Here is a 27,241-nt window from a genome sequence, read left to right as displayed (position 1 = left end):
TTACTTGAAAAATGCGCATAATTCCACTTAAAAAATCTTGTGGCGTTATAAAGATCTATTGGCATTATAACGTGATATTCAGCATGCTGCCTAGATTTCACTGACGTTTTTCAGTAAATTTATAAAATTGCCTTTTAGCCTTTTTCATATACATGTAAGCTACATTTCTCTCTGTATGATTAAAAATGTAAGATACGAATTTACCGAACTGTCGATGAAATAGTAGCTTTAGGTCAGAATACTAATACACGACATTAAAGCTAGGAGACTAGACCTAGGATTAAGATTGTCTTTTCGTATTGGTTTTAAAACCATTACAGTAATTCTACCATTAAATAGAGGCAAGGTTGACCTAAAAGCTATTAATATTCTGCAAGTATTTGAAGTAAAACTGAAGCAGTGTTAAGGTAGTTATATTTATGCAATCACTAAGGGCAAGCAATCTATATTTTGTGCTCTATGCATTGCAGTATGAGTTCGATATTTTGAACAAATGTCAGATATGTTTGTAGAGGAAGAATATGTATCACAATACCGAAAGGAATTATCATAAATTTGTTCGTAACACCAATAATGGACGTTTTCAAGTTTTTGCATGTGTTAATAGCTAGCAATATGTATTGTTGCATCAACGAAGTTAATATTAAAGACCTGCTCCAGTCCTACTTTTTAATCTTAAATTGTCACTGAAAAAGCCTGTAAATCCTGACTATGAACAGTGACGCCTGTCAAAATAGAGTCTATTTTATATAAAATTCTATATAAAATACCTGTGGTTTTGCGTGCTAAGGTGTGGCGCGTGGCCGTTAACTGTTACCTATTGTAATCATGGGTTGCATACATACAAAAGAATTTGAGTAGCCGTGGAGCAGGGCTTTAACGAAAATTTCATAACCGAGAGAAGAAGGCCGAAATTTTGATGTTGTCCTCACGTCCTGTCCGTCAGTATCTCTATTAGATTTACCCATAAAGCATTACCACAAAGACAATACAGGGATTTTGTTAAAACTTCACACAGTATCAGAAGATATAGCAAGAAAGTGCCGTGTACAAGAACTATAATTTTTATATTGCTGACTTTGAATTATGTCCCTTTATTTGATTTACTCATAACACTTTTTCCGGAGCATAGCTCAAAAATCATGTAGTTGAAACATCTCACACTGACAGATGACTTTTTGTTAAAATTTCAGACCCTGACAGAGGATTTTAAAGGAAATTGCGGTTCTTACAAAATAGCTTGGGGCTGATACTTGCTTGTAGGAGTCTCAAACTTTTAACTTTTGCCAAGGGACCGTCGTGTTTACAAGTCAATCGCTTCTATATAAACAAAGCAGAGGAGACTTATATTTTGGCTATCAGACAGCATGAACGAAGATAAGGATGACATTGAATTTAATTTGCTTTCAGCAGACTTGCTTTCGGGGTTCGACGAAGATTTGCATTCAGTGTGTGTGTGTGCGTGTGTACGTGTGTGCTAGTGCATGTTGACTGATCGGTGATTTTCCGCGGTTGGAGGAAACATTTGGCGACGCACTGCATTCCACTTGTGTCATATTTGGCCCTTCTTACACGTAGATATTGTATTGTAGCCTGTAACGAAACTGTGCATGTCATGCTAGACAGGAGGGGGTAGGTGGAAAATACCCGTTTCGAAAATATTTAAACGGGCATTGGGACGCCGATTTTTACTGTGCCTATGATGTTAGCACTATAAAATGTCGCAATATACGCAGCAAAAAAGCAGGAAATGCAAGATCAGCCCGACCTCCAGAGAAACGACGTTTTTTAAGAGTCGCGTTCCAGGCCGTTTTGTTACATACAATTGAAAGTAGCTTAGTGCCTATTTTCTAGAACCGTCTTAGAAAAATATCCAGGTCATTAATATTATTTCAAAACTCGAATTTCGCACATGTCCCGACCTAGAGAGAAATTAGGACTTTAAGGGAAGTTTTCCAGACTGTTTTGATACTTAAATGTGATAGAAATGTTTCAATGATAGCATTCCTGGCCATTCCAGACTCATATTTGAAGTTAGATTAGTGCTTAAACTTCTAGGGTCGTCCTAGCCTGCCCAAAGGCCTGAATTTCGCACAGGTCCCGATCTACAGAGAAATGGCAATTTTAAGGGTAGCTTCTTGGCCGTTTCAGTACTTCGAGTAATTCTCTACACCATGGCGTTCTCTCAATAAAACAACAAATGAAATACAAAGCCGAAACTGACGTACATTGTAACGTTGTTAAACGTCACCGTCAAGTCCCACTAAAATCGAAACATAGTTACGATTCACAGGGAATGTCAATAGCTATTCTGGTAAATATGAAAGTATATAATTTTACATAATGAACGGAAATTTAAATATTGGGAACAAATATGCAATATAAATGCAGGTGCGTGTCAACTGCACGAAAGGCATCCAATCATGGTGGGCCGGTGGTCTAGTGGTAACACGCTTGACTGTCAATCCAGAGGACTGGGGTTCGAATCCCGCTTCAGGCACTTGAGTGTCTGTTACCTAACAAGAGGCCTGTACTGGTTCTTCCCAGGTAAGACGGCTTCGCGTGTATCGGTGCTATACACGGGGCACATTAAAGAGACTGCCTAGTCGAAAAGAGCTAGGCTATGTTAGCCGGACACGTCTGTATCTGAAAAATTCTGTCTGTCTGTTCTTGGGGCTTTATCTCACTTTGTCCCTCTGGACATATCGCTCTGTGTGTGTACTAGTAGAGGATGATTTCGCGCCCTGTGTGGCTGCAGTATATGTAAAACGCCTTTGAACGTGTTTATCATGAAAATGGCGCTATATAAATCTGGTATAATATGATATATATTATTACATACTCGTTTCTATTCCCTGTTAAGTTATACTGGTATCGGAAACGTCAATATTGTTCCATACACTGACGCCTGAATTTCGTATCGGGTGAGTGACGTAATTCAGTGTGTGTTTTTGCACTATTTTTTCTATTAAGTAAAATATTGTAAATTCTATTCAGGCTATTGAACATATCTATGATATTTACATAATATTTATACATGTAAATGCGTATGTAATAAAAAGGTTAATATCTTTGCATCAGGAAATATGCACTCGTTCTTCAGCGGAAGAATATTGCGCTCCTAAAGTCGCGCAATATTTCCGCTGAAGAACTCATGCATATTTCCCGATACAAAGCTAAATAACCTATAAATATATATACTTGTAATATAATCACGGCAAAGAAAAATCAGTCAGTAAACTTCAACTTTCGGATAATGTAGGAATACATGGTACAATTACATGTACAAAAAGTAGATAAAGGCAAAAAAAAAAAAACAAAAACAAAAAAAAAAAAAAAAAAAAAAAAGAAAAAAAAACAACAACAAATGACAGAAAGTTTACTTTGGAAATTGTACTAGAACTCTTTAACTACGAGTTGATGGTATGCTAGATTTCCGTATTTCTTTAAGTACTTAAATATGGCACTGTATTCTTATCTACAAGCAAGGATAAGGTCATCCGTAACATCTTATAAAAGAGAGATAAAACAAATTCGCTGCTAATAGGTCAAAATAAATGTTTAGATATAGGACTTTGAAATCATAAAAAGATTAAAGACAAATGGCACATTGTAAGTGTTATTTTTCTTCTTCATTTTTTTAATACAAATAGTAAATACATGTAATTCAGATTTTCTGTTAATGGTAGGAAATTTGTCAAAAAGAAACTCTAATTTAGAAAATTTAAACCGTTCGTCATACACTATAATTGTGTTGTTTTTAGAATATCAACCGCAAAATGTGATATAACATACTAATGGTAACAAATCAGCGTTAAAAGAATTTGAGTCATCAACAAAATTATCTACACTGTATTACATGTAAAATATTTTTTTTTAAATTTCAGTCATACGTTTTGGATTTCTTGTACTAGCATTGCACCTAACGGCAACAGAGGCAATACAATGTCTGTCATGTGATAGTGTGGTTGAGGCACGTGATTGCAGAAGATTGGTCACGTGCGGTTCACATGAAGTACGTTCTTTTCCAATTTAGAATATCTTTATCGGGAATGTGAATAATAGCATCTGTTTTACACAAATATACGTGTATTTATGAACAGTCAAACCTGTCTGTTTTTACCACCCTTGTAAAAAAAAAAAAAAAGGTCTTTGTTGACAGGTTGTCTCCTAACACAAGTAGTTTTACATTATTTATAGTCGGAAGGGAGGAAAAAATGATAACCTTTATATGCAGGTTTTAAAGAAGCGGTCTTTACAAGAAGGTGGTATTTAACACAGTGTCGACTTTTTTATGCTAATGTACATATTATATGTGTATGTACATTGCTTTGTCACTGAGAATTGCTTTCTGTTGATTTATAGCACATAGACGCGAGCATGTATTAGATTTGTGTTGTAAAGAAACTATTCATGTACATAGCGAGGGCTCAGCGCGAAACTAGTCTATCTGCTTCTATTTTTATATACACTTAGCCTAGTTTCGCTCTGAGCCCTCGATATGGAACTAATGCAGATACGGATTCTATTGCAAACAAGTTATTCATGTACACTTAGAAATTGTGCAGATTTGTTTTCTATTGTTAAGAAAATATTTATGTGCATAATTATGAAACGTATACAAATTTGCTTTTTGTTGTTAACGAAAAATTCATGTTTATATGGAACTGATAAAGATTTGATTTGTGTTGTAAACAAAATATTCATGTACAAATGAAATGGATACAGAATTTCTTTGCGTAATAAACAAAATATTCATGTACATATGGAACTAATAAAGATTTGCTTTCTGTTGAAAACAAAATATTCATGTACATATAAAATAGATGCAGACTTTCTTCGTGTTATAAACAAAATATTCATGTACATATGAAACTGATACAGATTTGCTTTGTGTTATGAACAAAATATTCATGTACATATGAAACTGATACAGATTTGCTTTGTGTTATGATTAAAATATTCATGTACATATGAAGCTGATACAGATTTGCTTTGTGTTATGAACAAAATATTCATGTAAATATTGAACTAATACAGATTTGCTTTGTGTTGTAAAAACAAAATTCATGTACAAATGGAACTAATTCATATTTCCTTTCTGCTGCAAGACAAATACTTATGTGCACATGGTTAATTTATATATTTGAAGTAATATTTGTACTTATGAACAGATATACGCACGATCATGTCACATATTTTAAATTTCTGCTTGTCCCAAAAGGAAAGATTGATTTAAGACCTTCACCGTCATACGCTGATATTGTTCATGTTGATATTTAACGACCGCGTTCAGATCAAATATTTCCTACAATGTAGACTTTAATAAACCATGACTTTTTCAAAACTTCAAAATGTACTTAGAAATTACGACAAAGAAAAGAAAAATAGGGTCGTGTGCTTGATGTTTTGCTGGACTGATCTAAAAAAAAATGCACCTCTTGCAAATTTCATAATTGAAGTCTATGGGAAAATCAGAATTTAAATCACATTTTCGCGCATGAATTTTTTTTTCTATATTGTAGATTTTACTCACAGGTAGCCATTTATTCATAAAATGATTTTCATTTCCGTATGCCGAGTCCAGTCTTGATTCTACGTTATCCGGATAAGTGATGTTACGCCATCACTTCCGGTTTATCAAACGTGCAGAGAGAGCTACCTTAAACTTGACATTTTTCATGTGTTTATGAGTATGCTATAAGAGTGCTTCTCTGGTTTACACAAAACGTGTAAGTTTTTTACAATGTCTCAGGCAGAATCCTGGTATGTAGCGTAAACATATATTGTTACACGTGCAATTTATTACAGATCTGTTACGTGCGGCGACTTATCGCAACAAACCTAAAACAGTATTACAAGCTGGGATGCACTGATAAGAATGTAAGTATAAGTAGATAATATAATAGTTAACATTAACATGAACTGACCATGGATATTTCCTCCAAACACTATAGGAAAACGCGGCCTTTGAACTTTTACGCTAGGGGAGGGGGCCAGCATATCAGCTGACCAACCTCCCGTAGTCTTTAGGCCTAAAGCTTCCCTTTTTTCAGTAAAAGCAATAAATAAGAAAACAATTCCTGTTTAAAAGAGCAGTGTGTAATGTTTGATGTAATAAACAGTAGATTCTTTGAAATTAAACCATTGAAAATAGAAAACATTTTTAATTTTTTTTACGATTAAATATGGAACTGTTTCACAGGTTGGACACACAATCCAGTCCCCAACTTCAAATTCTCTCATGCGCAAATGTATGGCTAGATGCTCGTTTAAACTTTAGGATCTATTCAGCTGAAGATTTTCTGCTGAAAGAAAAAAACACTCAGACACAATTCTTTATCATTTATAGGTCTGCATCCAGGAACAAAAACAAATGTTTGCTATTGGTAAAAGGGATACTAACAAGTATTCCAGTCCAGCTGAATCAGGTGCGATACAGTCACATGACAGAAAAGCTCGCGATACCAACGGGGACATGACCCTGTGTCTCCAGTGTTGCGAAAGTGCAGATGGTTGCAACAAGGACCTCTGTGGATCTCGTAAGTTTATTCTTGTACAGAGTATTTTTTGTCTAGCGTGTTTATCATAAAATAAATTATTACGGCGATTTCTTTTAGGAATTTGGGACAGGAATATCTAAGGTACAATGCCCTCAGAAGTACCTAACGGTATTAAAGAGAAGATATCGTGTACGAAATTACATTGTTTTTAGTTTTCTATAAGGGCCTCCTTAAAACCAAGTATCCACAAAGTTACTGTAGCATTCGAAAGCTTTTTCACACATTTTATAGGGTATCGATCCTACCGATTTTCGTCTTGACGAAAATCGCGATCGATTCCTTTACTGTAACATGCGATATACCGAATGAGATATATACTATCGAATTAAAAATGTGCCTTACGGCACGTGCACAGAGCGTCTGACTTCGGATTTTTTTGGAAGAATACGCTTTTTCATTGTGCCTAATAAGCGTCCACATAACTTGTCCGAACCGCAACGCCTTGCGCATCAGTACAAATATTGGCAGTGTTGTTTTTATTCCAAAATCTACCTTTAAAATGATACGGAATCGATGCTGTCATTAGACAGTTCTTTTCTTATGGGATGAGTTGAAGTCGGATCGATTCCCGATTGAGGCAGTGCCTTATTTCATATTACTGTCCTAGACAAATGCTGCCAAGGACGGAATGGATAATACAGAGCCATTCAAGTGACAAGTACATTTCGTTAAAAACAGAGAATCAACAGTGGTTCTAATTAACCTTCTTCCCTGCTAAATTTCTTAAATGGATTAGTCCATCATTCATTTTGGACAGTACAAACTGTTTATGAAAGGGGTGTTCACTGAAAATATACTGACAAAAAAGAGAACAGTACAGACCAAGATCAGCCGTGCAGGCACTGGTCGCAAAGGCAAAATCACTCGCCGACAGCAGGTTTAAGGTTAAACACAGGACTGCATGATGAAAACCTTAGAATATGTTAAAAAAGGCCGTCTTTTCCAAATATGTAAGGCATACACACAATGTATTTTAACATTTGCTTATGGAACCCTACAAAGTATGTTCAATCTGGAGCCTTTTCAAACATCCTTGAACTGAGCCATCGCTAAAAATCCCAATGTTTGACTCTTCCATGTCTGAGTTATATCATTATACGTTTCAATGGACATAAATGAAACTCTATACAAATGTTTAGAGTGCTTAGGTGTGTTGAGCACCTACCTCTAAGGTCAAAGTCACAAGAAAAGGTACTCATGTCAGGATTAACACTCCATGTCTCGGGTATTGATTCTAAACGTTTCAATGGACTTAAATGAACCTCTTTACACATGTTAAGCATACTTTGATGGTGTGTCGTGCACCTATCTCATGGGTCCAAGTCACTGACAAGGGCAATTAAGTCAGTGTTAACACTCCTTGTCCCAAGTATTATTTTTAAACGATGAAATGGATTTTGATGAAACAAAAACAAAGATTTAGCATGCTTAAATGATGTGTTGAGTACCTACCATTAAGGTAAAAGTCACAAGTATATGACACTTAAGGGTTACATGTACTACCTTTAAACGACTCATTGGCTTCTCATAAAACTTGACCCAATTACTAGCACAAGGAACTCAAGACCCCTGGTTTTGTGACACTGTCTGACTACAAAACCAGGGGTCGTGGGTTCAAGCCTCAGCTCTTCCAACTAAAATTACTAACATTGGGTCCCATGTATGGTTGCTTTACACCCGGCACGCTAAAGAACCAGGGAAGCTTCTGGAATTGGGGCGTCTTTTCTATCTTGTACTATCCTTCTACTAACATTACTAACAGTCTTCTGGAGGAGTCGCCCATATGGGTTACCGGTGACGACTATGAATAAACTTATACACAAACATTTGCATAAGGAAAACAGTATTTCGCATCCGAGTCCTGGGGCGAAGACGCCGACACATTTTCTTTTGTTCCAACAGCTACTGTTAATCAAATACACTTCACGCGATAATATGATAACATTTATGATGCATATGTAAAGATTTTTTATGTATAGCTCCAACAACAAATCGTAGATGCTTGACATGCGACGATGTTTTGAGTCCTAAAGACTGTGAGCGACTTCAAGAATGCAGCAGGGATGAGGTAGGTGTAATAAACTATAATGAGATAGCTATCCATATCGGAGATTTAAAGTGAGTAAATATCACAGAAGATGGGTGGAAATTCGTTTCAGAGGTTTATAAACGGTATAGAATATAATAAAAAAGATAAACGGTGTAGAAATTATCACATACACTAGGATGCGATAGTATTCGCATTTGAGATTTAAACAGTGTAGATGAGATAAAGTATGATTAGAAAATACTCGTATCATAGGTTTCAACAGTGCAAAAGATATAAAATATGATTAGATGATATTCGTATCAGAGGTTAAAACGATGTAGATGATATCAAAATACAAATGTAGATGGGTGGATATTCGTTTCAGAGATTTGAACGGTGTAGAAAATATCACATAAATTAGGATGAGGTAGTATTTGCCACGAAGGTTTCGACATAGGCGATATTTAATATAATGAGATAATATTCGTATCAGAAACTTGAACGATGTAGACGATTTAAGATATGATTAGATAATATTAGTATTAGAGGTTAAAGCGGTACGGAAGAATTAAGATATGTTGATGTAGATATCATTGTCGGAGATTTAAATTGTGTAGGGTATATAAAAATACATGTGACGATATTCGTTTCGGAGGACGATATTAAATACGATGAGATAATATTAGTATCAGAGTTTTGAACGGTGCAGAAGATATTAAATATGAGATAGGTACTTATGTTGTCATCTGAGACATACTACGTGGTTCTTTTAACAAATTTGTCCTTAATATGCGATTTGAATTGTATTTTAGACGAGGAGATTATAGATTATTTATAGAATAAATGGTATTTTAAAGTAGTACCAATAAGAACTTTATATGACAATGTAAAAGTTGCTTTTGTAAAGCGTTTCAAATCATTTGTTGTTGCAACAGCAGAATAATCTGCATTTTTCCTAGTACCGCTATAATGATGAAAGCCCCCGCCCCAATTTCTGCAACATGCGTACTTTAAACTCTATGTATTTTTTGTTTTGTTTTATAGTTCTGTTATGTTCACAAAGGAATTAACCAAAATATTGCCACTTTCGAAATTCGTCACGATCTAGGATGCATGGGAGAGAGGGTAAGTTAATATTAAATCACTTGATTAAAGACTGTTTTTACTCATTCCTTATGCACCTGTGTATAAACTTGTTGGTGTGTTTTAGACACCTTGTCGGATGGAAGTCCTTTTTGCTTAATAAAACTAAAGACTCAAGCTATAATGAAAGTAAAGCGATAAACAACAACAACAACAACAATAGCAGCAGTAATAATGATTAACATGATTAATGGAAATCAGTTATGTAATTATGTTACTTTTTTAGTTTAAATAATAATAATAATAATAATATTAATCATAATAATAATTAGTATGATTTTCGTCACAGTAGTCATCTACAACAATTCCATCATTGCTGTCATTATTATTTTTGTTGTTTTAAAGTTTTCTTAGTATTTAGTGCTATTTTTCGGGATCATTGATTTCAACTCATTTAGACTTGAAGATTAAATACTGCTTAAGCCGGTGGTAGGGGGCGTGGGCAGTGTTGCATTTTCCATTACTGCTCATGGACAGACAAGCAAACCGAGTCTGCAATTTTCACTGTTTGCCTTGTCCTCTGTGATTCCGAAGGATCTACTTTTCAGATTATCCACATTAGGACTTCTTGCAAGTTCGTAAATCGTGCTAGCGATTCTTTGGTGACTAGCAAGAAGTCCTTTCCTGGTTTATAGACGTATAAACGTACAGAAATAGCCATTAATCGTTTTGTTTACACTTGTTAGCTCTAGAGGCAGTACTGATTCTATTGGTGGCAGTAAAGTGACATATACCTTTGTTATACCCTAACCTCTAGTCTGTATATAGTGCGCTCAGCGTACTGCCTATAGTTAACTTCGGTACTGCATTTATAAGTAACGGTTTACATTTTTACAGCAGCTTGCTACAAAAATAAATAGCTTGATTTATCTTCGTATCAGAAAATTAAAATTTAAACTAAGAACGACATTGGACATTCAAACCCAGAAAGACATTCAAATCCAGAACGACATTAGACATTCAAACCAAGGAAGACATTTGAAGCAAGAACGACATTGGACATTCGAAACAAAACGGCACTGGTCATTCGAAATAAGAGCGACATAAAAAAATTGAAAAGCTAATGCCGTTTTTATTTCGAATGTCAAAATTGAATGTCGTTCTGGGTTTGAATGTCCAATTTCGTTCTTTTTTCGAATATCCAATGTCGTTTGGAATTCGAATGTCCAATGTTCTGGGTTTAAATGTCCAATGTCGTTCTGTGTTTGAATGTTCAATGTCGTTCTTGGTTTGAATGTTCAATGTCGTTATTGTGTTGAATGTGCAATGTCGATCTTGTTTCGAAAGTCCATTGCCGGGTTTTCTTCAAATGTCGTTCTGAGTTTGAATGCCCATTTCGTTCTTATATATTTCGAATGTCCGATGTCGTTCCGGATTTGAATGTCTAAAGTCGTTTTGGGTTTGAATGTCTAATACCGTTCTAGTTTCGAATGTCAAATGTCATTCTGGATTCGAATGTCAAATGTCGTTCTGGGTTCGTTCCTGTTTTGAATGTCCAACGTCGAATGTTTAATTCCCCACGCTTTGAATGCCCAATGTCGTTCTCTATTCCAAAGTCCAACTTCTCGCAAACTTCACACACTGTTTTTGTTGTCACAAGATTTGTTAAATTTTATCTTCTTTATGAATTTTTCGCATACAATATTGAACGAATTTTTCAAACGACGCCATTTTGTTCATGTTTTTCTTTTAAATGGTGTTAGATTACGCATGCAATCGCGCGGAAAGGGCTATCCTTGATATTATTACGCCTATGTTGGTTTTGTTTGTTTGTTTTGGGTTTAACGCCGTTTTTTTCAACAGTATTTCAGTCATGTAACGACGGGTAGTTAACCTAACCAGTGTTCCTGGAGTCTGTACCAGTACAAACCTGTTCTCCGCAAGTAACTGCCCACTTCCCCACATGAATTACCAGAGGTGGAGGACGAATGAATTCAGTCACAGTGTCTTTCATCAAATCGTCACGGAGAACATACGCCCCGCTCGGGGATCGAACTTGCGACCCCGCGATCCGTAGACCAACGCACTCCCTACTGAGCTAAGCGGGGTTGGTTATACGCAAATAAACGTAATATTTGGAAATAACGTAAATTAAGGTATCAGTAGGGGAAACTTCCCGTTCGGGAAATCATTTATGGGTTTTTCCCTACTTCCTGAACGGGAAACTTGTTACTTTTTATAGTAACATGCTTCCCGTTCGGGAAGCAATATCGCAAGTTTTAGACCCATTTCATTTAAAATTGCCGGTGCACGAGAATATACACAAGATCTGCAAATTAAATATGCCACATTAAACTTGAATGATATATCTAAATTTCTACCGTTCACAATTTTTTTAAATGTCTTATTGAATTTTTTATTTGACAGTGAAATTGACCATTTTCTTCAGAAATTGCTTAAAATCAGAGTTTCCCGAATTGGAAACCTAACTTCCTGATCGGGAAACCTAGCCTTTAAGTCACTTCACAATCAGGAAACTGAAAGCAGATATTCAGAAAATGTATTCTTTTATTTTGTTATAAAAAGCAATTATTTCAAATTTCTAGGTTTCAGGGAGTTGTAATCCTGTAATTTGATGTGTCTGGTGCCCCAGGATTTTAACAGACTCATATGAGTTTGGGTTCAAAGGCAGTGGATCAATTATTTGAATATTTACTTTAGATACATTCCAAGATCTTGTGTTGTGTGACTTCAGCATAGTTTCTGACGTAAATGTATTTCTTTCTCCTTTTAGTTCGTCTGTTTTTGTTTTTTTTAAAACTCTATGAGGTATTGTCGTCACTTGATGGTTGGCGTTGGTGTCTGCGTTTGTTAAAAATTTTGTTTAGGTCCACTTTTTCTCAAACATTGTAAGGGTTACAGCTAAACTTTGCACATTAGGGGACTATGTATGCCTTAGAACCACAACTCTGATATGCATTTTGATAAAATAATTGCCCTTTATTGTACTTGGAAAATTTTAGTTTCTTGGTTAAATTTTTTGTTTAGGTCAAAAACTATAAGAGCTACAGTTTTGAAACTTTGCACACTTGTTTATCATCGATCATTAGGGACTATATAGTCCAAGAACCATAACTCTAATCTGCATTTTGTCAGAATTACGGCCATTTTTGTAGTTTTAGAAAATCCCAACTATATCTTTTTAAGATCTCTTGTATGTGTTACTACATAATACACATGTTATTTCTTTACTTTTCTGTTGTTCAGTTTTTATCATTTTCAATACTATCAGAGAAATTGAATTCAACAAAATGCGGATCTCTGCTCTTCAGAAATAATCTTCTTTGTTGAAAACAATGTACAAATATTCATAATGTGGGTCATAAATTGAATCATAATACTGGCCTGTTTTGTTCTTTACACCTTCTTGTTTTTATAAGTTTTCACTACCTACTGATGTTCTGAATTCAAATCTACTGCGCAAAATGATGTTGCATTAACTTTGGTATCAGTTTTAATTAACCATGTTTTTCCAACTATTTGATCATTGTCAATGGCTCCTATACAGTAAGACAGAAGAAATTTCAGTTGCTAAGTTCCCTGTGATGTCAGCCACTTCATTAACGTAAGATAGCAACCAGGGGCCGTATTCATAAAGCATGTTAAGTATAAGTTTTGACTTAAGTTTAAGATTTTACTTAAGTTTGGGTGATTTCAACTTAAGTCTAAGTAAAAACTTAAGTTGTAGTCATAAAACAGCTAAAACCTAAGATACGTAAGAAATAACTTAAGTCAGAAAATACAAAAGCGTTGTAAGTACGATTAAAGTGTTGTTTTCAGATAAAAGCACTTTAAACATAATTGTGCATGTTGTATCTGTCTGAAATTAATGTTGTTGTTTTTTTTTAATGTTTTCGTCCACAATAAAAAACAAGAATTACTTATCAAGTTGTTTTATGAATAACAAATATACTTAAGTAAAATAAATTTCTAACCTAAGTAATACTTAAGTAAACAATCAATTTCTTGTACTTATAAGATGCGTTATGAATACGGCCCCAGATGAATAACATGAGCTGTCCATAAGACAGCATGCTCGGCTTATGTCAGTGCTTGACTCTGAATTAGAGTTTTGCAAGTACAAATTTTAACAGTCAAAATTCAAATCAGAGTTATGAGGATTCTTTCTCTTAGTGATGACTTTGATAGTAAAAAACTATTTTAATTTTCAAGTCAAAATCTTTGATAGTAACAGAGATATTTGACTTCATCAACAACATTTACCAAAAAAAAAAATCTAAGTTAAAAAGGGGCATAACTCTATAAAAATTCAAACAGTGTTATGGGGATTGTTTCTCCTGGTGTAGACTTTAATAGCAAAAAAAACTGTTTTAATCTTTGATAGTAACAGAGATATCTGACTTTATCAAAAACTTTTACACAACAGAATCAAAGTTAAAAAGGTGCCTAACTCTGGCAAATTTCAAGTTATGAGGATTGTTTTCTGGTTTAGAATTTGACAGTAAATACCTATTGTAAGTTTCAAGTCAAAAACTTTGATAGTTACAGAGATATTTGACTTTATCAAAAACTCCAAAGTTAAAAAGGAGAATAACTATATCATAAGTCAAATCAGAGTTATGTGGATTGGTGTAGACTTTGATAGTAAATAACTTTTTGAAGACTGAAGTCATATTTTTTTACTTCTCTTAGGTTTAAAACAGTCTAAAAGAGCATTTGTCACCTTTGCATTTGGGTGTGCAGAAAAGGAAGACATATTAAGAGATTGTAATTCTGTATCAGCTATTAATAGAGACACAGAGTCCTTGATTAACTTGGATTTTGATAAATATAAAAGTGAAAGAAACAAAGTAGTTACATCTTTTCTTGAAGGTATCACATCTGACACAGTAAAAACACAAAATACTGAAAGAGCATGTGCTGCATTTGAACAGATTTACAGTTTCAGGTAGATGCATCTTATGGCCCCAGTTTTGTTACAATATCAAACAGCACAAGGTTAATTGTCTGTCAGTATTGGTTCTAATCTTTAGCTCGATTTTTAAAAGAAAAAAGTAGAGTTGGCGATGGCGTCACCCTTGATTAAAGTTTTTTAAAAGTCAAATATCTCTGTTCCTATCAAAACTAGTATTCCAAAACAATATAATACTCTGAAACCAAACCATGAGCTTATAGGGACTTGTCACTGCTATTTCTATGTCATTATAAGTAAACCCCTTTCATATTTTATCGTTATGTTTTGCAATACAAGTACTGTTATATTATCATGTATAATAAGTAAGCTAAAGAACAGACTTTAATTTAATAATATTTTTGGATCTAGCATATGACAGTATATGTCATACTGTTTCCATGTCAGTTGCCTTAAAGCTACTTTTTCGAATTTCTTAAGTTTTTCAAAAAATTTCAATTTGAAAAATACATTTTGTATCACCTTGACAATTGATTTTTTTTGTAAAATATTCATGTGAAGAATACAAACAATCTGGAAAAGCATTATGTATCCCTCGTGAACAAAATCAGAATTTTACATTGAAAAACATCTAGCATCGAATATCGTCCTGCTTTTGGTATTTCTAAATATCACTTTGTATCAAACTAGATACTGTGAATATATTACTGAAAGATTTGGCATCAATTAAGGTAAAAAATGTACCTGTACACATACATGTGTTCAATAATATCGGTCTGTGTTGCTTGATCTATTTTCTTTGCATTCTGTATAATAGTTTTAAAGTTTTCAATGTAGGAGACACAGCCTTTGCAATATGACACTAGTTTTGTGATTTTCTATTTTATGTAGTTTATCAAAGAGCTATAAAAATATAAAGTATTTTATACTTCTTTGAGTTTATCAAGCTTTTTTCAGATGTCCCTTTGAAATGGTTCTTCTGGTTCTTATGACTTCGTCTGTCTCGATATTTCATTTAGAATGATAAAAAGATGTACCACGAAAATAAGAAGAATTTCCTGATCGGGAAGTTTGGTTTCCAAATCGGGAAACTCTGCTTTTTTGCAGTTCATTCAGAAAAAGGGCAGATTCAATGTGAAATTAAAAAAATACTAAGGCATTTAAAAAAAATTCTGAATGGTAGAAATCTAGATATGTCTTTTAAGTTCAATATGGCATATTCAATTTCGAGATCTCATGTATAGTCTTATGCACCGGGCATTTTTAATGAACCTACATAAAATATAGTGGTTTTACTTCCCGAACGGGAAGCATGTTACTATAATAAGTAACAAGTTTCCTGTTCGGGAAGTAGGGAAAAACCCATAAATAATTTCCTGATCGGGAAGTTTCCCCTACTGGGTATTAGATCCGTAACAGAGTACCTCAATTTTTAAGAGTATTCAATTCCTACCATAAACCTACTTTGACTGCAATTTTCAGGAAGGGGGTGGGAGGGGGCGTAGGTTCAAGCCCCACTGGGACCAATTCTTTTTCCCTATTTTTCTTTTTTCTAGCAAGTTTTTACTTTTTTTCAAGACTTATTATTGGTTTATTGTACAAAATTGGAAAAATTTCATTTGATAAGCTTGCGATTTCTTGCTGTTCAAAGTGAATTTAACACTGAAACACTGAAGGGGTGGAGTTAGACATCTTTAAAAATACTGAGTTACATGTGGTAAAAGTTCTCTATTTTGCCTTCACTCTTTAGATTACATATTGTAGAAGAAATGTAGATAGGTTTTACATCTGTCCCAAGGCTATTTTTGAATGAAGTGAGCAAACTTCAAAACAGACACGCAGGATTAGACCTTAATTTTTCCAATGTTGGAGTTAGAATTCTGACTCATTAAATCTGTTTACTTGAGGCACCATAGCAAAAATGATATTGTCAGTTTTATTTTGTGTTTTATAATTGTTTATCAATAGTTTGGTGTTTCTTTTATTAAAATTACATGTAATTGTATAATGAATTATCTGCAATCGTCTTGGATAGTGGCCATCACTTTGAAATTTGTCTCTACTTGAGCTTGAGGAAATACCATAAATACAAAATTTATAAAAAAATCGGCACGGTAAAAGTTGATTAAAAATTGCAACACAGGGTGAAGCACGATCAACTTTAAGAATCTACTATCAAATGCCGTTTTTTTTAAACATTATTATTAGGGGTCCAATACCTCATTGTTGATAGTCATACTTGAAAGGAAAAATTAAAACTTCCAATCATAATATGCGTCTTGAGGGATTTTAAGTTGTTTAAAGAGATCTTTGTACCTATTATACGTGATATACTTTACTTTAAACAGTGACTGTCAGTGCTTAAGAATTTTACTTTCTTCTTTTGCCCAGCAATGTAATGCCTTGAAGCTGGCCTACCCCCAGGCCTGTGTTGTATGCTGTAATCAGACGGATCTCTGTAACTATGCTGCCTGTGATAAATGGATGCGTACGTACGGTTTTTTTTCACCCCTTAAAGATTGACTGCCAACACTTACAGAGTTTTCCTAAATTCAAACACGGCTCGATTTATTTTCCAATAGATATACATCCCGCACTATAAAACAAACGATAACATGTTTGATAATTATGATTTTTTCTTCATTAAAAGGTTTCAGTACAGAAAATATTTTTGTAAAACATTACAGTATGCAATCCATTTAACTTCTATCATTGACATCCTTTTTGAGTTCAGCGATGCATGAGAACCATAACAATCAAACAATAATATAAACATGCTGTCGTTTAAATTATCGTGCGGGAATCGAAAAATAATGTTGCCAAATAAAACAGGCAACTTTTTGCTGGATGCTGTCAAAATGTAAATAAATTACTATCATGGTAGAACGAAATGATATATGTATAACTGTGATGTTCTCTTGAATTAAACCATTGTTTTTCAAATGCGTATTATTACATCACACCGGTTGCGCCCTCGTGATACAATATCTTCGCATCTGATATGCAAAGATTTTAGGGATATATTCGGCCTTAAATATCAGCATTTTAAGTGAAATTATTGAAATATGTTTAGGTTCAGTTACCAGAATAAGATAATTTAAAAAGAAAAACATGAAAAAAAAAAAAAAATCCAATCATATTTTAATAAAAAAACGAAACATTTTTCGAGTGTTAAAAATATGCATTATCCTGAATATAAGGACTCGTCTATCTCTTTAATACTCTGTGAGATATTATGCCACGAAAATGTAAACTGCACAATATTATGTATCTTAAGCCGCAGCAGCACCTACACAAGTGGCCTTCACTACCAGACCGACAACAAAAGCAACAACAACAATCCCGACGACTCCGCCGCCTCAGGTGGTGATAAACGGACCCGACAAGGATAATTACATGAATAGTACCCAGCTCACCTGCGTAACATCACCTCCTGCACAATCGTATACATGGAAATTCAACGGTGTAAGAAAAAAGATTTTACGTGATTGAAAAAAAAATTCGGACCAGTTTTTAATTGATTAAGCATTTCATTTCATTTCACAATTAAATGCTTAACGTATTTATTTAACACTTTGTCACTTGTTTTCGCGATATAGAGTATCGCCAGGCAATATCTTTCATAACGTTTTGAATTAAACGACCATTTTAGGTTATCTTTAAGTGTAATCTACTTATTACAACAATTTTGATAGTTAACACTGGAAACACTCACAATCAAAGAGAAAAAAAAAGCCAAAAAGGAACGATATATTTTAGGGCTTTTTATTGTTAAAGTGACATTATGCGCATCTTACCGCACACAGTGCGTTTTTGGTGAATGTTTTATAAAAGCAATTTTCGGTTGCTGTGCATTTAAATGTGTTAAATAAATGATAATGCTTAAGTATTTGAAGTTGATTCTTTAGAAATAAAGAAATTGGACATTCTTTTCTTCAATCTTCTACGCAATTATCTCCCTTACCTATAGGTAGAGATTTCTGAAGTTGAAGGGAAGCAACTCCTGCGTGCAATTTTGACTTTTCTTAAAAAGCCTGCCCCAGTCAAAATAAGAAAAGTCATATTTGAAAAGTTATTTTTTCGTACTGGTAACAGGAAGAGTTTGGTATACTGGGTTAAAAAGTAAATTTCCTCCAACCTTTTTACACAGACATCTATTTCAGCTGGATATTTACTTGAAAAATGCGCATAATTCCACTTTAAGGCGATTCGGACCAAACCTGCTTAAGAGGGTGTCCGCTTTACACAATTTCCGGAAAAGAGAAGTTTCAGAGTACACACAGCAGCCTTTAACTCTTATCATGCTGAACATGACTGATTCTGCCTTTACGACCAGTGTAGATCATGATCAGCCTGCATATCCGTGCAGTTTGATCACGATCTGCACTGTTCGCCATTCAGTCAGTATCTTTCTGGTAAGCACCCCTTTTAACACTTAATGGTGCTGTCCAAAATGAAAGATGGACAAGTTCATTATAGAAATTTAGCAGGGTAAGGATTAACATGTTTGAATTATCGCTACTTCAGACAGGTACTTTACCTAAAGGGATAACCAGCCAGCAAATAGGGATCCAGGCCGGAAGTGTAGCTGGCGTCGATACTCTCCAAATTGCCAGCCTAACCGAGGCACAAATGGGAACTTACACATGCGTGGCTACAATCAACGGACAAACAGTTGAACAATCACATTTTCTTGGCATAAATGGAGGTACGTAATTTTATAGAAATTAAATGAGCTATCAAGAATCCTTGACAAATCTGTTTATACTAATGACACAGAGTGTAGCCATTCTTCCGGGTTCGAGTCTCTGTATGACTGATGGGTGTTTTCATACTGAAAAATAGCTTCTTCACTAGAAACAAAGAAGGTAATACTGGGTTACCTTGACGACATTCATTAGTCAGTGCAATATTTCATTGGTAGATATATTCATACGTTCTTAACTCTTACCCTGCTAAATTTCTAAAATGGACTGGTCAATCTTTCAATTTGGACAGTGCCATTAACTGTTAAAAGGGTGCTTACCAAAAAGATACTAGCTGAATAGCGAACAGTGCAGATCATGATCAGTCTGCACGACCTATATGGCAGTGTGGTTAACGCCGACGACTTTGAATCGTTTGCCGCCTTTCATTGATGCGGTTTCGCAATCTCACGTAGGGCGTAGATTTCTACATATGAGAAAATCGTCCAGCACGCTTACGGAATGTCGGCGGTTCAAACATCCAGGTTGCTCCAGCCCGTCCATCAAACAATGTCGAAAATGTCACCTCAGGTCTTCCTCCACAATTAAAAGCCATTTGTTCAACAGTGTGTCATTGTTGCTATATACCAAACAAAGACCCATCAGGTTCAAGTTAATGTCTAACTGAGAATACTTTCTCTTCCAACGAAATGGCAAATTCGGCAAAAATCATTGATAACTCTCGTTACCGTTTCTTTTTTTTATTAATAATAATTATTGATTAATCACTTTTGCATCTCTTTGCTTTATTATCTACGGAGGCACTATTGAATGACATTTATTAACAAAACTGTCTATAGATGAATATACCGATTGTAGCTATACTCTGGAAAGTAAACCACATCTAGAGAAACTCCCGTCACAGTTGTTAACTTTTACCCTGCTGTATTTCTTAAATGGATTAGTTTATCATTCAATTTGGGCAGTACCATTTATAATTCAAATTTACTGACTGAATAGCAAACAGTGCAGTCTAGGATCGTGCAAACTGATCTTGGTCTGCACTGGTCGCAAGGGCAAACTCACTTGCCGTCAGCAGGCTAAAGGTTAATTATATATAAATTCAACAGAAAAACCGACAGTACACATTGAAAAACCGCCAGTATCCAACAACTTTGCCATGCAATGTCAGGTCACCGGATATCCGGTTCCTCTTATCAAGTGGGATTTCATACCAGATTCGGTAAGTACATGCCTCGTTTTCATATCTATTCTAAAATGTGAGGGTTGTCTATACAAAACATTGAGATGCATACATTCAATCTGAGAAACTAATTTCTGCAGTATTTTAGGTAAACAATGGTATAACGAAATATCTATATCAAAATAACATTTGTGATAGAAGAAAGTACAAATCTAGATGTACGGAAGTATGGTGGCAAATTTCTGCTACAAGATAGCTAGGTAGGTGTCGCGATACTATTCTAAACTTTCCAGGAAATGTGTGTATTATTCTGAAAACATTATACCAATTAATATAGTTTTTTTTCTAGATATTTTATTCATTTGATGATATGTATGGGTATTGGTTGGCGTGGTACTTATAGAAAGTGTCCTTTGCCGCTGTATTCAGGAGTCACGCAACATCAAGTTGTAATAATGAAATGATTGAACTGGCACGCAGAAAAGTGCCATTCAAATGCAAACAGAATTCACCTCATGTATCAACACAACCCGACAACATGTACATCAGCGGTCTGAAGGATTCCCCGGACATATTACCAGAAAAATTCCCTTGCGAAGAATCACACTGGTTATTCGCGTACCTACTCGTGTGAGCGATACCGCCCTCGTGTGATTAATGTACATGTAGGTTGTTTAGGGTATATAAAAACAATGCCAACGTATGACACATATTTAAGAATGTTGAACATTTTAAAGACAGATTCGTCCGAGGCAATGCATTAATTCGCACTGGTGAAAATATCAGTTCTCAATAATATTGATATGACTATAAAATTTAAAGAAATGTAGCGAAAATTACGTATTTTGACGTTTTGAGACGTATTTTTCTTTGTTCAAAGTTGAGATAACTGAATTTGCCACTCACCTTGGTAGAACTATACATACTCAACTACAACACGTTTGAATCATGTACCTGTAAGTTCTTTTTGTTGATAACATTTCAATTATATGCATCCTGTTGCTGTTTGTGATGGTACCTCTGACGATGGATGAAAATAAACAAAGATACCTGCCCGTTTGCATATGGGTACCGTCCTCGTTATGTCAATGAACATTTATAAAACTCCCTGCAGCGATTGCTTCCGCATACGGTACACTAAATAAACGCAACTGAAGGTAATTGCTTTGAGGATCTTGAAATAAGAACTGGAAATGTGAAACCCGACCTTTAGTTGATCTATTTGATTAGAATTTTAACTTTAAAGATGTAAAGAATGGGAGTGGATCGTGTTAGCAGTATTTCACCAAAATTAAATCTTCCCTCACAACCACCCTCTATTCTACGCATTCTATCATCTTGCCTTCTTGAAGTTCTTCTTTTTCTCCTTCAGTCTCATAATGAAAACGACCAAATTTGTCGCACACCGAGCAAAAGTGCTTAAATATAAAAACCATTTTTTCTTCCTGAAAGGGAAAGTGGACCCTCTCTCTGGGCATGTATTCGTTTAGGGAGATGCTCCGGCTTCATAAATCTGCCTTTTATCGTATCTTGTAATATTCGCCTCTGTTCATAGGCGCACCCTCTATTAAGGTAGTGCTAATTTGGCGACTTGTTTACAAGTACATACAATATACACGACTGTATAAGTGTCTTACAGGTGACTAACTGAAGAAGCAGATATGGAAGTCTGGGTATCAGATTCTATCTCTTTTTATTGTTTGTTCACACATTCCTCACAGCGGTTGAAAACATTAAATGTACGTCTAGGGAGGAAATCTGTGAGATTCAAGATTTTTATTTACAACTAGACCCATACGGTATCAGCATTATAATAACAACATATTTAACAAAACAAACACTAATACATAAAATAAAACAGTAGTTTTACGGTCATAATAGATCTAATACAAATATTTTGTAAGCTAAAAAGTAGAAGATGGTGTACATTTAGAATTAACCAGGTGGAAAACGTTGTTTTAACTGGCCAGCAAATAACTGCCAGTGACAAAAACCTATTCCTACCTAAAAATTTGAAGTATTTTCTGTATAAACAATGCTAACTTAAAAAGAGTACTATCATTACTTTGAAATAAACGTTGAAATGACATTACATTTAACAGTTGAAAGTCATTTGGTATATATTTTACTCTGTCCAAATCAATGTAGGGACATTCTAAAATAAGAATATTGCGGAAATACACTGGTGAAAGTACTAACTGATTCAACCAGGATTCAGCAGATCCAAATTGTTCTAAAGATTCTTTTACATATGAAATCCAAGAACAATAATTTACATTTTGCTGATGGAGTCTGTACATGAACCTGTAAAGTATACAGTTTATCTTTTCTTGTTTACCATTTAATAAATTGTACACCAGTAGTTCAATATTCTATTTCTAATTATAATATCTATTGGTAATACCCCAAGCTCACCAAAAACCATGACATAAGGTGTTGACTTTTTAACCTTCAGTAATGTTTTTTAAAAATTTAAGCTGTTTAACAATGCTTACATCACCACATCCCCATACCTCTGATCCATAAAGTAATATTGGTTGAACCACAGACTCAAATAAATGTAACTGTGAATCAATACTAAGCTGCAACTTCATACATTTTTTTTTCAACAGAGCATGCATAGCCTTTCTAGCTTGGTCAACCAAATATATTTTGTGTGTGTGTTCGGGTTTAACGTCTTTTTCAACAAATATATTTTAGTTTTATTGAAGTTACCATTGTAGTTAAATTTAATTCCTAGATAAATGAAGTCATCTACTACTTCAAGTGCCGCATTATTATAATAATAGCAGGTCATATACATTGTTTGATATTTCAACTAGTCCTGAACAATAGTTAGGCATATATGAGACTAAATCATTCTAGAAAACAGGAAATAATATTGGTGATAAATGTTCACCTTGTCGTACACCAGTTGAGTTAATAAAGACATTTGATAGACTTTAGCTACTCTTTACACAAGATCTGACTTTATCATATATTGCATAATATACAGCCTTAAAGACTTTCTCATCAATGCTATGCTGTAGTAATTTATTCCATAAAAACATACGATCGACAGAATCAAACGCTTTCTTGTTATCTACAATGGCACAATATATGAGCAGATTGTTTTTTTTTTATACTTTAATTTCCTGCCTTTAGATTCATTATCATCATTTGCAATACAGAATTAGCAACAGACTATAAGACAGGTAAGATTATATTTTGTTAAAGTTTAAGAATCAGACGAGCTATAATGACTTTGAAATAATGTACAAATGGTTACCAAGAAGAAGCAAAATTTCTCGTCGCTTTCTTTTTTTCTTTTCATTTCCCCACCATTTTAGCTCTGCTTTCAACAGTTAGATGATAAGCAAATTGCTCGGGGCTTGAATTGATCGACAAACCTGCAAACCTACTAAACTTCATGCCCTCTTTACCTACCTTAATAGAACATCACTTTTTCCAACACCTATTTTTCATGAAAGTTCTATCATAAGTTAAAGTAACGATAAAAATAAAGAGGGAGCTGAATAGTTCTTAGTAAAAATGCCGGTCAGTGGTCTGCTACCCTAAAATGGCGCGTATATGCTCCTGTCCGCACAATAAACCCCAACCCCCTTCTTTCGGTTTCGATCTGCAAAACTTGTATGTGAAGTCTATAAACATATCTCATCTCATTTCATGCATTATGTATTCCAGCAATAAAAAGTTGTGATTAATGCACTTGTTCTACACGAATTTTCGCACACACAAAAAAAAATGTGAAACAAGGATCTGTTTACTACTGACTTCTTTCGACTACTCAAACGAAGCACATTTTCGACCGAATAACTGGCTTTATTCCTCAAAATGAAATTAAACGTGGATCGATCGCAATACAATATTTGACAAAAAATCATATCATTTCTGAACAAAATTAATTTTTTGTTGCAAACATTTTGTACCCCATAACAACTTAAATAACAAGACAAAACGTACGGTCGCAATATTCAATTGAAAATACACCTAAGAAAGTGTCTATGTAGATGGATCTTGAAAGAGAACTTGAAGAAATTATGTGAGAAGTTTTTCTTCGGATAGGCTGCTTCCAGTAGCTGGAGGGTATAAAAGACCAAAGTTTTATCTTCATCCTAGCTGGTCATTGCATATTATCGCTAAATTTTAGAAAAGGGGTCTGCGTCAATGTAATGTTCATTTCAATAACGAGGACGGTATCCGCTGGATTGACAGAAACAACGAGGATGGTACCATGGTACATCGTCAGAGGTATCTTATTTTCTAGACACTGTCTTCGAAAAAATCGATCTAATTTTACTATGCTTCAAGTTTTTGTGTAATGAAAGCAATGGCTAATACACAGAATGACTGCTTTTCATTTTCCTAACAAAAAGTTCCTAATATAGTCCGAATTAATACCATTAATCGTGAAAATATATACCATCGCCTTAGAATATCTTCATTTCCACGACAAAAAACGTATTTTTTCACAGTTATTCAGATCATATGAAATAGATATTTGACATGGATATAGTTAAGGTATGATCTTACACATTTAATACTAAAACTTTTCAAATCTTCAGTAAAATATGGAATAATTACCTGTTATAGGTGTGAATTTCCTGTTCACCAACATGTACATTAATCACACGAGGGCGGTATCGCTCACACGAGTAGGTACCCGAATAACCAGTGTGAGAATTAATGTATGTGTATTGGTTGGCGTGGCACTTATAAAAAGTGTTCTCTGGCGCTGTATTCATGAGTCACGCAACATCAAGTGAAAGAACTGGCACGCAGAAAAGTGCCATTCAAATATTCCAATTTAAATGCAAACACAATTCACCGTGTCCAACCGTTCAAAAGGAGTCTGGATATTTATTTTTTTTATTCGAAAGTAAGAAAATATAATAATCACTCTCATGCATCATGTATTAACACAACCCGACAACATGTATATCAGCGGTCTGAAGGATTCCCGGACATATTACCAGATAATTTCCCTTTTTTTAAGTGCCACGCCAACCAATACACATACATACTATACTATATTAGAATCACTTCGTCCGAGTATGTTTTAGTGTTGCTAGTGCAAAATGTTGCGATGATGCTCACAACTATCACAACTGTCGCAAAAACTTATATTTCCAGAATACTTTAGTCTGTTTAGATGAGGTTTTCAGAAAAATCTGAAATATCAATATATTTTTCTAAAGTTTCAAGATAGCTATCTAGCTAATATATGGCAGTTATGAACACTTACGTAAAAACACTGATTCTAACACGATCCGATTCATTTTCCTATTAAACAAAGATGGCAGAAAAACAGTGAATTATTATACAACAAATCACTGTTCTGACGTCACAATTATTACGTCATGGCGTCAAACGGCATAGCGGCGCGCTGGAAAAGAAACCGATTGAAAACGGGCAAATATTAAATGAATGTTGTCAAGGATGTACTTAAAAATCCTTGGTAACGTGTTAGAATCGAAATAATATATCTCATTTAGTGATTTGCTCTTGAATAAATCATTGTTTGTCGTTCAGATGCGTATTATTATATCACTCGGGCTGCGCCCTCGTAATATAATTCCTTCGCATCTGAACTCCGAACAATGATTTATTCAACGACAAATCACTGGATGAGATATATTATTTCTTAATTTAATCATGATAATCATGTAAATAATCGCAAAAATATTTCAAGAAAACTTTCGACTATTGAGATAACATATTTAAAAATCTGCTTTATCAACAATTTAAATACCGCGATAGCTACCTCAGAATATACCACAATAAAGAATATTCAGTTGAATATAATTAAAACTAATACATTTAAACGGCCGCCACACGGCACTTAAAGACTTCCGTTAGATAGATGATTAAAATAGAAACAAAAATAACAACTCTTTGCTTTTCAGGCGGGATCACATGGTATTCCTCCAGGTGTAGAGTTTTCGGATGAAAAGTTTCAGTCAACCCTGTTTGTGAAAACATACAATCCCACAGATCATACGGGCATGTGGTACTGTAAGGCGAGTAACGTGGTAGGCAATGCACTAGCCCAGGTCCATGTTCCATAGGTAATTACTATGATTTAGGTTAAAGCCTGGTTATTACTTTTATTTCGGTCAGTTAAAGCCTAGTTATTACATTGATTTCGGGCCGGTTTAAGCCTGGTAATTACATTGATTTCGGGCCGGTTTAAGCCTGGTAATTACATTGATTTCGGGCCGGTTAAAGCCTGGTTATTACATTGATTTCGGGCCGGTTTAAGCCTGGTAATTACATTGATTTCGGGCCGGTTTAAGCCTGGTAATTACATTGATTTCGGGCCGGTTTAAGCCTCGTTATTACATTGAATTCGGGCCGGTTAAAGCCTCGTTATTACATTGATTTCGGGCCGGTTTAAGCGTCGTTATTACATTGAATTCGGGCCGGTTAAAGCCTCGTTATTACATTGAATTCGGGCCGGTTAAAGCCTCGTTATTACATTGATTTCGGGCCGGTTTAAGCCTGGTAATTACATTGATTTCGGGCCGGTTTAAGCCTCGTTATTACATTGAATTCGGGCCGGTTAAAGCCTCGTTATTACATTGATTTCGGGCCGGTTTAAGCGTCGTTATTACATTGAATTCGGGCCGGTTAAAGCCTCGTTATTACATTGAATTCGGGCCGGTTAAAGCCTCGTTATTACATTGATTTCGGGCCGGTTAAAGCCTCGTTATTACATTGATTTCGGGCCGGTTTAAGCCTCGT

The 27,241-nt window shown here is 34.8% G+C and overlaps 1 protein-coding gene across 1 annotated transcript in view; it reads left to right on the top strand.

Annotated features, from left to right (window-relative positions):
* Nucleotides 1-3,477: 3,477 nt before the first annotated feature.
* LOC123543185 (uncharacterized) overlaps nt 3,478-27,241 on the top strand; it is a 28,220-nt gene continuing 4,456 nt past the window's right edge. The window contains exons 1-11 of the mRNA XM_045329274.2: nt 3,478-3,612; nt 3,888-4,015; nt 5,812-5,883; nt 6,353-6,542; nt 8,543-8,631; nt 9,637-9,717; nt 17,000-17,096; nt 17,886-18,073; nt 19,136-19,316; nt 20,424-20,536; nt 26,404-26,565. Coding sequence (XP_045185209.2) covers nt 3,603-3,612; nt 3,888-4,015; nt 5,812-5,883; nt 6,353-6,542; nt 8,543-8,631; nt 9,637-9,717; nt 17,000-17,096; nt 17,886-18,073; nt 19,136-19,316; nt 20,424-20,536; nt 26,404-26,565 — 1,311 coding nt within the window. The 5' untranslated portion in view covers nt 3,478-3,602. The remainder of the gene's footprint in view (nt 3,613-3,887; nt 4,016-5,811; nt 5,884-6,352; nt 6,543-8,542; nt 8,632-9,636; nt 9,718-16,999; nt 17,097-17,885; nt 18,074-19,135; nt 19,317-20,423; nt 20,537-26,403; nt 26,566-27,241) is intronic.

Source organism: Mercenaria mercenaria, chromosome 19 (genome assembly GCF_021730395.1).
Source record: "Mercenaria mercenaria strain notata chromosome 19, MADL_Memer_1, whole genome shotgun sequence".
NCBI lineage: Eukaryota > Metazoa > Mollusca > Bivalvia > Venerida > Veneridae > Mercenaria > Mercenaria mercenaria.
This window is presented reverse-complemented; position numbering and strand designations above follow the sequence as displayed.